This window comes from Paroedura picta, unplaced genomic scaffold (assembly GCF_049243985.1).
Source record: "Paroedura picta isolate Pp20150507F unplaced genomic scaffold, Ppicta_v3.0 Ppicta_v3_sca29, whole genome shotgun sequence".
NCBI classification, from domain to species: domain Eukaryota; kingdom Metazoa; phylum Chordata; class Lepidosauria; order Squamata; family Gekkonidae; genus Paroedura; species Paroedura picta.
The window spans coordinates 68,489-82,054 of NW_027518626.1; the positions used below are offsets into that span (position 1 = coordinate 68,489).

The 13,566-nt window shown below is 45.1% G+C and overlaps 1 protein-coding gene across 1 annotated transcript in view; it reads left to right on the forward strand.

Moving 5' to 3' along the window:
- LOC143828494 (uncharacterized) overlaps window positions 1-13,566 on the forward strand; it is a gene marked incomplete at its 5' end in the record, with an annotated part of 121,367 nt that overhangs the window by 67,429 nt on the left and 40,372 nt on the right. Inside the window, 3 exons of the mRNA XM_077318842.1 lie at window positions 5,134-5,223; window positions 7,544-7,597; window positions 8,823-8,930. Coding sequence (XP_077174957.1) covers window positions 5,134-5,223; window positions 7,544-7,597; window positions 8,823-8,930 — 252 coding nt within the window. The remainder of the gene's footprint in view (window positions 1-5,133; window positions 5,224-7,543; window positions 7,598-8,822; window positions 8,931-13,566) is intronic.

Genomic DNA, 13,566 nt, shown 5'->3' on the forward strand with positions numbered 1-13,566 from the left:
GTTACTCTCCTCTGGACACATTCCAGTTTGTCTACACCCTTCTTCAACTGGGGTGTCCAAAGTGAGGCCAAACCAGAGCAGAGTACAGCGGTACCATCACCTCCCATAATCTGAATATGATACTCCGTTTGAAATAGCCCAAAATCCCATTTGCCTTTTTAGCCACCGAATCACACTGTTTACTCATGTTCAATGTATGGTCTACTAAGACTTCTAGATCCTTTTCGCACATGCTACTGCCAAGACAAGTCTCCCCCATCCTATATTGGTATATTTGGTTTTTCCTACCTAAATGCAGAACTTTACATTTGTCCCTATTGAATTTCATTTTATTCAGTTTAGCCCACTTCTCAAGCCTATCAAGAGTCCTGCTCCTTTGCCCACCCAACAGACTCCCGAAAAGGCATATTTAATTAATGTTGTCTATGCAGACATTCCTCTATAGGGAAAAGAATTTACCCGCCCTATTTGGGGTTGTGGTTTCATTTCTTTTTTGCAAACCTGGACTACCTCCCAACCCCAGTCTCAGCCTGGCCCCATTCTCTGGGCTTGCTAATCCGCATGGGAGCCAGGTTCAGCATTAGGTACAGGATATTATAAATGAAGGGATCTGTTTATAAAATCATAACTTTCCCCCTAAAGCTAGAGATGTGTTAAATTAGTCTTCCACGGCTTGTCATGCATTTTTGACCTATATTTTCCAGGAATCTCGGGAAATTCTCAGGTGGCATCTCGAACGCCTTGCACAGTTGCACAGAAAGAGCGGTTGCACAGTGCAGCAGAGAGTTCAAGTGTGCATGTTGACATTTTACACGAGCCTGCGGAATATCACTCGGTGCTTGCATTGCAATTTGCATTTGCAGCTCTAATTGAGCATTCCCTAGTCCCGCCGGAAAGGTTGCAAAAAAAAAAAAAAAAAAAAAGTGGTGGTGGTGGAACTGACAAGTTTTTCATTTCCCTCCCCACCCCCACCCCCCAAAATACACCTGGCCGAGCAAGATTTGGGTCTGGTTTAAACACGCAGCAAAATGAGAAGGCAGAATTCCGGACGGGGCCGGACCATGTCAGTTTGGAAGGGGAGCTGACACATTCTTGATGCTCCCCCTGCTCCTGCAAAAGGCCTTTGCATTTTTAAAGAGGAAGGAAAAAATCTCATCTAGGAGGGGGGGAAGATGAGATTTTTATATATTGTATTAGTTTTCCACTAATGGATGAATATAGGAGAACTTGGAAAAATGTAATCCCTCGCCTGAAGCAATCCAGTACATTCTGCCACCTCAGCACTCTGCGCATCATTACCCCCATCATCCTGCAAGATGGGGTTGCCAACTCAGGTTGGGAGATTCTGGGGGATTTAGAGATGGAATCTGAAGAAGGAATCTGCCCAAACTCCCACAGTTCCGCAGGGCCTGCAAAAGGGAGCTCCTCCACCAGGCATTTGCCTGTGACCGACCGCAGGTCCCCCCTCAGACATCTCCTCCATGGCCTGAACCAGTCTGGCCTCTCTAGGGGTTTTAGCTACGTTTCTGTTCCTGTTATATTGTTGTTGTTGGGATCACTGAAGTTGTGTTGTTTAGAACCACTGTTGGATTGTTGTTGGTGTATTTGACTGTGTTGTATGTTAATTTGTTCCATGTATCCCCCTGTGATGTTGTATGTAAATCGCCCTGAGCCATATGGAAGGGTGGTATAGAAATAAAATAAAATAAAATAAAATAAAATAAAATAAAATAAAATAAAATAAAATAAAATAAAATAAAATAAAATAAAATAAAATAAAATAAAATAAAATAAAATAAAATAAAATAATAAAATAAAATAAAATAAAATAAAATAAAAAGGAAGGAAGGAAGGAAGGAAGGAAGGAAGGAAGGAAGGAAGGAAGGAAGGAAGGAAGGAAGGAAGGAAGGAAGGAAGGAAGGAAGGAAGGAAGAAAGAAAGAAAGAAAGAAAGAAAGAAAGAAAGAAAGAAAGAAAGAAAGAAAGAAAGAAAGAAAGAAAGAAAGAAAGAAAGAAAGAAAGAAAGAAAGAAAGAAAGAAAGAAAGAAAGATGGGGTTTGAAGATGGAAGGGGCCTTTGCAGGGAGGGCATAGAGGCATACAACCCACCTTTCAAAGCACCCACGCTCCTCAGGAGAATGGATCTCTGTGGTCTGGAGATCTGTTGAAGTTCCAGGAGATCTCCAGACACCACCTGTCAGTTAAGAATGACCTGTCAGTCCAAAACGTGGCAGAGAAAATACTGATGATGGCTATGTGATTAATCAGTTTATCAAAAGCACCGAATCAAAACAGGTCCCTGGATAATCACCTTGTTTTCACATTTTCTTCCTCAGTGACTCAACTAAGTGTTTTCTGTGTTCACAAAAATTAAAGCTACCATCTTGTATGCAACATATTTACCACTCAAGTACAACTTCATGTAATTATAATTATTCATTGCAAAAGCAGCCTGCCTTAGTTTCGAATGAAGAAATCCTCAGTAGCAATCAAACCTGTGATATTTTTCTCACTGTAAATAAAATACTTTTTTTTGAATTCCAAACTATTGGTAACTTTAATTTTTGTGAACACAGAAAGCATTTCTGTTGAGTCACTGAGGAAGAAAATACGAAAACAAGGTGATTACATTGGAAGTTGGAACCTGTTTTGACTCCGTGCTTTGAATAGACTGATTAATCACATAACCTCCTGTCAGTTGGCAACCCTACTTCATGTATAGACCAGACCTTAAATCAAGGATGTCCTGTTTCAAAGCAAAAATGCAAACCAGAAACCCAATCAGCTCCCATATGGAACCGAATCGGGTCTGGGAGGTTCGTGCCGAAACAGCTGAGCAGCAGGGGCATCCTGCTGCCTGCCCCAGAAAGCCCTTTTAAACAGCTGAGCCATGGAGTTCTGAACAGATCAGTAGTTTAAAGTAGCTTTGGGGAACTGTTTAAAAGGAGCTTTCAGGGGCTGGCTCCTAGCCCTAAGCTTGGAGCCATTTAAACCCTTCCTTCTGCTCCCCGCAGCTTTTCACAGGGAGCAGAAAGCAGTGAGCGACAGCAAAGAGCCATGAACTTCTTATAAATGAATGAAAGTTCATGGCGGTTTCGTCAGTTCATGAACAGTGCTTCACGAACCAGCCAAATTTGTGACGAATCCTAGTTTGTCATTCAGTTTGTGCCCATCCCTGTTGCCATCCTCAGCAAAGCTGCTCTCTTCTAAATCCATTAAAATCAAGGGTTGATCCCTTCAACCCCTGGAGAGCAGCTCCATGCCTTCCTTCTCCCACTAGCCTCCCGTTTGTCGCGGCCAGAAGTTTGGAGTTAATTCTGCACGAACGTGTGTCCCAAACGCATGTCCACACTGATTTTGTTGGATCTGCTGCATGTTCATCCAGAAAAAATGCTGTATTTGTTTTTTTTTTATTACCAGGGCAACAGATATTCTGTCTTCTCACACATGTGAGAACTAATAACTGTTTACGCTTTGCATCCTCTGAAGTCCCCGAGGCAGACAGAAACTGAAAATGCCTGGGGTTGGTAGTAGCTGGTGGAAGAAATGGCACCATCTAAGGGAGGGTCCCCCAATATGATGCCCACGGGCACCATACTGCTACCAATGCCCGCCATGCCCTTCGGTAAAAACGGTGGGGCCACGGTGAAGGCAGAATCAGTGCCTCGTGCCCTTCATCTGGATAAAAGGGCTTTTCATTTTGATCCTCCCCATTGCTCACTGGAAAAAATCCAGGCTGTTGTAACCAGGACCTGGAGTTCTGCCGTGGGGTAGTTTGTGTATATGTGTCATTATGTGGGGGACTTCTTCCTTGTTTGTGTGTTTCCCATCCAATTGCATGTGTTTTACTCTCCTTTTCCTCCTGTGGCCATCTTTTGAGTGTACGTTATCCCCCTCTGAATATCGTTTACTCTCTCTGTGTATGTTTATATTCCTTATCTACTTGTTTGTTTGGGTGGTGTTTTACCCTGCCTTTTCCACACCGGCCAACTTTTATATGTATGTCCTCCTTCTTAGGGCTTCTTCTCTGTGTGTTTTGATATTCCCCATTCACTTGTGCATGTGGGTGTATGAGTGTGTGGTGCAGGCCTTCTCAACCGGGGTTTTCTGAAAGTCTGGGGTTTCTTGATGGCCCTGGAAGGGTTTCCTGAATGGGTGGGAGTTCATTAATTTTTATATGTGTCTTTGCAACAACGTTCCCATGTAACCAGAATATTCGTGCCTGTAGTTTTCCTTTGATTCCCCCCCCTTCTTTGATCTCTGCATTTTCACACTGCATAGTCTCCCTGCTGTGCAACATTGTTACTGGTGTTCCTGTAAACATCTTATCTGCCAGCCTGGGGCGCCGGCCTGACCAAGGTCGTGCTAATTTCAACACCTTGGCAGGAAGCCTGGGATGGCACCTGGGTGAGAGGGTAGCCCCCTCCCTTGGGAACGCTTGGGTTTCGGCAGGAGGATTATATTGATAACTGCTTGCCCTTCTGATAGCAAACAGTCTTGACTTCGAATGTTAGAGTGTTCAGATCTACTTCCAATTAAAGCTTTCTTTCTATAGAAATTTGTTTGTGAGTTTTGTCTGTGCTTGACACAAACAAACAAACAAATAAATAAATAAATAAAGTGGGCATGTGAATAAATCTGCTTCCCAACCATATCCTGCATGGTGGTGCAACTTGTGGGGTTTCTCAAAGCCTGAAGAATGTTTCAGGGGTTTCTCAATGGTGAAAAGTTGAAACAGGCTGGTGTGGTGTGTTACCCACCTTTTCCTCCCCTTGTCATCTTTGGTGTGCATTTTATCCTCCTCTGAGCTTCTTCACCGTACGTATATGTAGTTATATTCCCTATCTACTTGTATCACGTTCCATCCTCCCTTTTCTCCACTGGTCATCTTTGGTCTGCATGTTATCCTCCCCTTGTCTCCATCTCATTTAGCAGCCATTTTGCATTAGCACCTGCCACCCTGCGTACAAATTCCAAAGCTGTTCAAAAAGATCTAGGGAATGTCAGGGGAAATGAAATCAGCCACGATCAAAAGGGACAGAAGTGTTTTTCCGCAGAAAGGGGCACTGAATCCTTGCTGAACCTTTATATGTTCTTGGTGCTTCCATTGTAGTAATGTTGGCCTTTGATTTTAGGGGGATCCCGGCCCTAGTGGCATCCCTGGCAAAAGTGGCCCTCCCGGGCTGAGGGGCTTCACTGGCACGCGAGGACCTGCTGGAGAGATTGTAAGTGTTGCCATTCTAATGAAAGAGATATCTCTGGGAGGCAAAGCTGGCAAGCCTCCCTGGGCGTGACAGAATGGAGTGGATGTGGTTTTATGTATGGGCCAGCTTGGTGTAGTGGTTGGGAGTGTGGACTTCTAATCTGGCAAGCTGGGTTTGATTTCCCGCTCCCCCACATGCAACCAGCTGGGTGGCCTTGGACTTGCAATAGCACTGATAAAGCTGTTCTGACTGAGCAGGAATATCAGGGCTCCCTCAGCCTCACCTCCCTCCCAGGGTGTCTGTTGTGGGGAGAGGAAGGGAAGGTGATTGTAAGCCGCTTTGAGCTTCCTTCGGGGAGAGAAAAGCGGCATATAAGAACCCACTCGTCTTTTTCTTTTATTTATTGAATGTTCAGTTCACCTTTCTTGCTAAGACTCAGACCGTTTCTGCCTTAGGAGATGTACCTTGTTTTAGCTTCACTTTGTATTTCCTTTGGATGCCGCAAGTCAACTCTAGTATTTCCACATTTGGACTTTCCTCCCCTCCTTTCCCAGGCTAGGGAAGGGAGGGGGGAGGGAGAGTAGCAACACGGAAAGGGGCGTTCCTAAATGACTCAAAATGGCAGGCATGGTGCAAAACCTTATTGCATCCATTTCTGCATTGGGTAGCCCCAAATTAGACCCTGTTGGATCCCACTTGAAAAGATTAAATCCGGTTTTCTGAGGATTCTTTTGCTGCGGGGTAAATGAGAGGGCCTTTTTTAAAGCAAATTTTAGCACAGAAATGGACGAAAAAGTTGACCCTTTCAAAATGCAAATCTGAATGATATCGCTAGTGCGGAAACAGTCTCAAGGGTGGATTACTGAGCTATAAAATAGCATGCAATCGATATTATACATAAAATCAGCAGTGTCATAAAACTGAGTTACACCAGAACAATAACCCCCCGCAGCATAATCTGTCGAATAAACAATACAAAATGGGGTATGTGTGTGTATATTTTCCAGACATTACAATTACAATCCTGTAAGAAAGCCCTGTGACACAATTCCATTACTGAATGTTTCCATCGCCCTGTTCCCATTATAAAAATAAGTTCCTTAGCAACTGCATTTTATGCACCCAGCAGAAATGTGGGTACCTCCCTGATCTCTTCAGGTAGGCCGTTTCATCAGTTGGGAGCCATCATGGAGAATAGCTCCAACTCATTAGCCCACCTTAAACAAAGGAATCCGCAGGATATGTGCTTGTGTTTTTTCCCATTGCAACCTCACCTGTAACCATTAGGTGTCACTAGTGAGCACACAGGTACAGCTCGGCTGCTTAAACAGCTTAACAACAGCCCTTCAAGGCTGGCTTCACCAAATGACTCACTGATTGCAATTCCAACAATTCCAACATTTTCCCAACATTTTGGATGACAGACGTCAACAATTTGGGTGCAACGCTAGGAGTCATGATGTGGAGGCTGGCAATGGTGAACCACCAAACATTCCTTGTCCGGCTACCAAACAATCCTTGGATCTCCTGTCGACGTGACCCATAAGCCACACCATAAATAATAATAGTGGGTTCTAGAGATCAGATTAAGCCTGAACTCTCCCTAGAAGCAAAAAATGGCTAGCTTGGGGCTGTCATACATTGACCAGAGTATGAGAAGAGTCAGTGGAAACGTCAACAATGCTAGAAAAAGTTGATGGCAGCAGGAAAAGAGGAAGACCCAAGATGAGATGGATTGCCTGTGTCCCTCAGTCTGCAAGATCTGGGCCAGGCTGTCAACGACAGGATGTTTTGGTGGTTTTTAATTCATAGGGTCACCATCAATCAGAAGGCACTTGAGGGCACTCAACATCCATGGACACAGTTAACCAATCTAAGAATTAAGCTGGAGTATAAGAATGTGTGTTTGTGTGTGTTTTAAAAGCCTTCTTCTTCTACTAACTGTACGCTACTTTAGGTAATCTCATACTGTCCCTAGCATCGCATTCTCATTTGTATCTCCTTGACCTAAAGTTCCTCTCTCTCTCTCTCTCTTCGCTGTGATTACCGTGTAGTCTTACACTCCATTGCTTTATTTGCATCTTAACACAAACGGTCCTCCTGCTCTTCAATCAACATTTTAATTTAAAAAAGGAAAAGGAAAAAAAAAAACCTCTGATAGAAGATGGGCAGTGAAATTAGATAAGGCCTTCCAGCTTTTGAGGAGGCCCCTGCAAAAGAACATTACTGTTTCCTGCGACAGCCATTTCAGCAAAATGTCAAATTCATTGCCCAAAGAAGTGTGAGAATTTTTTTCCCCCATCGTCCTTAATCGGCCTTTGTGTTTTGCATTCCTCCACAGGGGCCACCTGGACTGAAGGGTGCAGAAGGGCCCCCTGGCCCTCCAGGCCCCACGGTGAGTAGACTGGGCCTCTTACTTAGGGTTAAAAACAGACAAGAGGGAGAGCAAGCTTGGGGTTATGGTTAAGATTGGCGGCCTCGAATCCTGATAACCAGTTAGGTTTCCCCACTTCTCCGTATGCTGGGGGACCTTGGGCCAGTCACAGTTCTCTTAGAGCTGTTCTCACAGAGCAGTTCTCTCAGAGCTCTTTCAACCCTCCCTATCACGGGATGTCTATTTTGAGGAGAGGAAGGGTAGGTGATTGTAATCCACCTTGAGACTCCTTCGGGGAGTGAAAAGTAGGGTATAACAAACCAACTCTTTGTCTCTTTGCCTGAAGAAAAGCCCACTCTGAGCCCACTGATTCCCCACAGATCCTTCCAAGTCTGCCTTCTGCTCAAACCCTCCCTTGGAGCTGTTTTTTTTGTTTGGCAAGAGACTCCTGGTGTTACGGAACGCCCTCCCTGTGGAGGCGCAGAGGACCCCCTGGGCATTTTCAATTTCCGTAAGAAATATAAGGCCAGCCTCTTCAAACAGTCACTTGGCAGGTGATCCATAAGGAAGGTATTATCTGGAGGGAAAACTGTGCAACGGTTTTTTTTTTTCTGATTATGATTTTTTTTTAATGCATTTTTTTGTTGTTGTCTGCCCCTCAGGTCTCTTGTAGGCTACTTTGAGCTGCAGGAAAGAGGAGATGTGGATATTTTAAAGAATAGACCTGCAAGCAGGAGGTGTTCTTGGGCAGGGGTAGTCAACCTGCGGTCCTCCAGATGTCTATGGACTACAATTCCCATGAGCCCCTGCCAGCAAGTGCAAATGCTGGCAGGGGCTCATGGGAATTGTAGTCCATGGACATCTGGAGGACCACAGGTTGACTACCACTGTTTTTGGGCACAGATGTTTCCTGCTTTTCCCTAGTGGCCTCTCCTGATCCACACAACCTGAGGGCCCAGGAACCCTGGAGCCAGGAGGCAACATCAGAGGAAGGCCTTGACCTTTATGCCCCGTTGTTGGCCATCCAGAGGAACTGATTGGCCTCTATGTGAGACAGGATGCTGGACTAGATGGACCACTGGTCTGATCCATCAGGGCTCTTCTGGTGTTCTTAGGAAGGCCTGAGCTTCTCTGCCATGTTGTTGGCCCTCCAGAGGAACTCGTTGACCTCTGTGAGAGACAGGATGCAGACCTAGGTGGACCATCTTCTTCTATCAGGCTCATTTTATTTGTTCCTTTTCAATAGGGTCCCACCGGTGAACGAGGCCCCTCAGGAGCAGCTGGTGGTATTGGATTGCCAGGACGTGGGGGTAATCCAGGACCCGTGGGCCCTGCAGGGGAGAAGGGGGCACCGGTATGTATAAACCCCTTCCTCCTCATCTGTTTTAATGATCCAAACCTCCCCTCTGTCCCAGGAGCCTAGCCTCTTTACTCATTGGTAGAGGAAAGTCACTCTGTACATGCACAGACGACCCTCTCTTTTGTTATTACTTCCCCTAAAAATAGACATTGAGATGGAATCTGTTTCAGAATGAAATTCAGTCTGCCTGTGCCGGTTAGCATCACCTTGGTAGAGTTTTATTTATTTTATTGTACTGTATTTATATATTGCCCTTTCTTGTGGCTCAGGGTGGTTGACCTTTGAACTTGTGAAACAATGCAAGGGAATCTTGTGCGTGATCCAATACAGGGAAAAACCATCATCATTGTGAACATATAACATGAATGACCCCCCTTCAAGGATCGCTGCCTTGTTGTGGCAAGGGGGCTTGCGTAGTTCAGTGAAGCTATGAGCTATACCGTGCAGGGCCACCCAAGACGGACAGGTCATAGCTGAGAGCTCTGACAAAAGGTGATCCACTGGAGAAGGAAATGGCAAACCACTCCAGTATCTTTGCCATGAAAACTCTATGGACAGTTCCAATAGGCATAACGATATGACGCTGGAAGATGAGCCCCTCAGGTCGGAAGGTGTCCAATATGCTACTGGGGATGAGCAGACGGCTAGTACGAGTAGCGCCAGAATGAATGAAGCGGCTGGGCCAAAGCCGAAAGGACGCTCAGTTGTGGAAGTAACTGGTGGCGAAAAGACAGTCCGATGCTGTAAAGATTTTTATTCCATAGGAACCTGGAACGTCAGATCCATGAATCAAGGCAAGCTGGATGTGGTTAAACAAGAAATGAGAAGACTGAACATCGACATTTTAGGAATCAGTGAACTAAAATGGACAGGAATGGGTGAATTTAATTCAGATGACCATCAGGTATACTACTGTGGACAAGAATCTCGCAGAAGAAATGGAGTAGCCTTCATAATCAATAAGAGAGTAAGAAAAGCAGTCTTGGGATACAATCCCCAAAATGACAGAATGATCTCAGTTCGAATCCAAGGCAAACCATTCAACATCACAGTGATCCAGGTCTACGCCCCAACCACTGCTGCTGAAGAGGATGAAGTTGATCAGTTCTATGAAGCCCTACAACACCTTCTAGAAGCAACGCCCAAAAATGATGTGCTTATCATCATGGGGGATTGGAATGCTAAAGTAGGAAGCCAAAAGATAACCGGGATAACAGGCAAGTTTGGCCTTGGAGTACAAAATGAAGCAGGACACAGGCTGGTAGAATTTTGTCAAGAGAATACAATGGTCATAGCAAACACTCTTTTCCAGCAACCCAAGAGACGACTCTACACATGGACATCACCAGACGGTCAACACAGAAATCAGATTGACTATGTGCTCTGCAGCCAAAGATGGAAAAGTTCTATCCAGTCAATAAAAACAAGACCAGGAGCTGATTGTGGTTCAGATCATGAGCTTCTTGTTGCAAAATTTAGGCTTAAATTGAAGAAAGTAGGGAAAAGCACTAGGCCACTCAGGTATGAACTAAATCATATCCCCGACGAATACACAGTGGAGGTGACAAATAGATTTAAGGAATTAGATCTGATAGACAGAGTTCCTGAAGAACTATGGACGGAGGTTCGCAACATTGTACAAGAGGTAGCAACTAAAACCATCCCAAAGAAAAAGAAATGCAAGAAATCAAAATGGCTGTCTGAGGAAGCTTTACAAATAGCTAAGGAGAGAAGGGAAGTGAAAGGCAAGGGAGAAAGAAAAAGATACACCCAATTGAATGCAGAATTCCAGAGAAAAGCTAGAAGAGATAAGAATGCCTTCTTAAATGAACAGTGCAAACAAATAGAAGAAAACAATAGAATCGGGAGGACCAGAGATCTTTTCAAGAAAATTGGAGATATGAAGAGAACGTTTCATGCAAAGATGGGTATGATAAGGGACCAAAATGGTAGGGACCTCACAGAAGCAGAAGAGATTAAACAAAGGTGGCAAAATTATACAGAAGAACTATACAAGAGCGAGCTTAACATCCCTGATGACCACAATGAGGTAGTTACTGACCTGGAGCCAGACATCCTGGAATGTGAAGTCAAATGGGCCTTAGGAAGTCTGAGCAACAATAAAGCTAGTGGTAGTGACAACATTCCAGTTGAACTATTCAAAATCTTAAAGGACGATGCAGTAAAAGTGCTACACTCAATATGCCAGCAAATTTGGAAAACTCAACAATGGCCACAGGATTGGAAAAGGTCAGTTTACATTCCAATCCCAAAGAAGGGCAATGCCAAAGAATGTTCAAACTACCGCACCATTGCACTAATTTCTCATGCTAGCAAAGTTATGCTCAAAATCCTACAAGCTAGGCTCCAGCAATATGTGGACCGAAAACTTCCAGAAGTACAGGCAGGATTTCGAAGAGGCAGAGGAACTAGAGATCAAATTGCCAACATACGCTGGATCATGGAGAAAGCTAGGGAGTACCAGAAGAACGTCTACTTCTGCTTCATTGACTATGCTAAAGCCTTTGATTGTGTGGAGCACAACAAATTGTGGCAAGTTCTTAAAGAGATGGGAATACCAGAGCATCTTATTTGTCTCTTGAGAAATTTATATGCAGGTCAAGAAGCAACAGTGAGAACTGAACATGGAATCACTGACTGGTTCAAAATTGAGAAAGGAGTTCGGCAAGGCTGTATACTGTCGCCTTGCCTATTTAACTTTTATGCAGAGCACATCATGAGAAATGCGGGATTAGAGGAGTCACAAATTGGGATCAAGATTGCAGGGAGAAATATCAACAACCTCAGATATGCAGATGATACCACTCTAATGGCAGAAAGTGAAGAGGAACTAAAGAGCCTGTTGATGCGGGTGAAGGAGGAGAGTGCAAAAGTTGGCTTGAAACTCAACATCAAGAAAACAAAGATCATGGCATCCGGCCCTCTCAATTCCTGGCAAATAGATGGGGAAGAAATGGAGATAGTGACAGATTTTATTTTCCTGGGCTCCAAGATCACTGCAGATGGGGACTGCAGCAAAGAAATTAAAAGACGCTTGCTCCTGGGGAGGAAAGCTATGGCAAATCTAGACAGCATCCTAAAAAGCAGAGACATCACCCTGCCAACAAAAGTGCGTTTAGTCAAGGCTATGGTCTTCCCAGTTGCAATGTATGGCTGCGAAAGTTGGACCATAAGGAAGGCCGAGCGTCAAAGAATTGAGGCTTTTGAACTCTGGTGCTGGAGAAGACTCTTGCGAGTCCCTTGGACTGCAAGGCGAACAAACCGGTCAGTCCTAGAGGAGATCAGCCCTGACTGCTCTTTAGAAGGCCAGATCCTGAAGATGAAACTCAAATATTTTGGCCACCTCATGAGAAGGAAGGACTCCCTGGAGAAGAGCCTAATGCTGGGAGCGATCGAGGGCAAAAGAAGAAGGGGACGACAGAGAATGAGGTGGCTGGATGGAGTCACTGAAGCAGTAGGTGCAAACTTAAATGGACTCCGGGGAATGGTAGAGGACAGGAAAGCCTGGAGGATCATTGTCCATGGGGTCGCGATGGGTCGGACACGACTTCGCACATAACAATAACAACAACATGAATGACGGCATAAAATGGAACAGTAGAACATTTACCATGTTTAATGATTAACATTGCACTACGGGTCGTTTCTTCGTCTGCAGGGTGCAGTTTGTGGAGGAGGGACCCCTAGGGGCTCTAGTTTGGTGGGGTTGGCTCACTGGCCTCGGCCAAAGGCTTGGTGGATGAGCTCTATTTTGCAGGCCCTGCGGAATTGCTTTCGATCTGGAAGGGCCCAGATTTCTTCGGAAGCTCATTCCACCAAGTAGGGGCCAAGACGGAGAAAGCCCTGCCCCTGGTTGAGGCCAGATGAGCCTTCCCAGGGCTGGGGATCACCAGCTTGTTGGTGTTTTTACAGCATAACACTCTCTGGGGGTGTAGGTTGAGAGGCGGTCCCTTGCATACCCAGGGCCCACTTTTATGTATTTGTTTGTTTAATGGTCCTTCATGGGCTTAGCCTCGCTTGCTTTGGGGATAATCTGAACCTGACCCTTTGGGGATAATCTGAACCTGACCCTGGAAGGCGATTGTAAGCTGCTTTGAGCCTCCTTTGGGTAGAGAATAGCGGCATATAAGGACCAACTCTTCTTCTTCTTCTTCTTCTTCTTCTTCTTCTTCTTCTTCTTCTTCTTCTTCTTCTTCTTCTTCTTCTTCCTTGCAAGTGCTGTTTCATGCCTCCTTGGCCCTATGCATTCTTCATGTACTCGTCATACATCTGTCTTTCACTCATACTTAAGGTTGAATAGATTTTGGGGAGGGAAGGGCAGGATTTGTAGAGTAAATATGCACGGCTCTGTGCCTTTTCAGTTGAGGGAAAACTTTCAAGGGTCTGTAAGATGGAGGGGCCATTTATCTCCCTACGCCCCACACAGAGCTCTTCACACTGGTACTGATAGACCGGTGATGCCCAGCCCACGTTAAGTGTTCCCGGCCTCAACCAGGGCCAGGGCTTTCTCAGTTCTGACCCCTATTTGGTGGAATGAGCTCCCAGATGAGTTGAGGGCCCTGTTAGAGCTATCACAGTCCCACAGAGCCTGCAAGACGGAGCTCTTCCA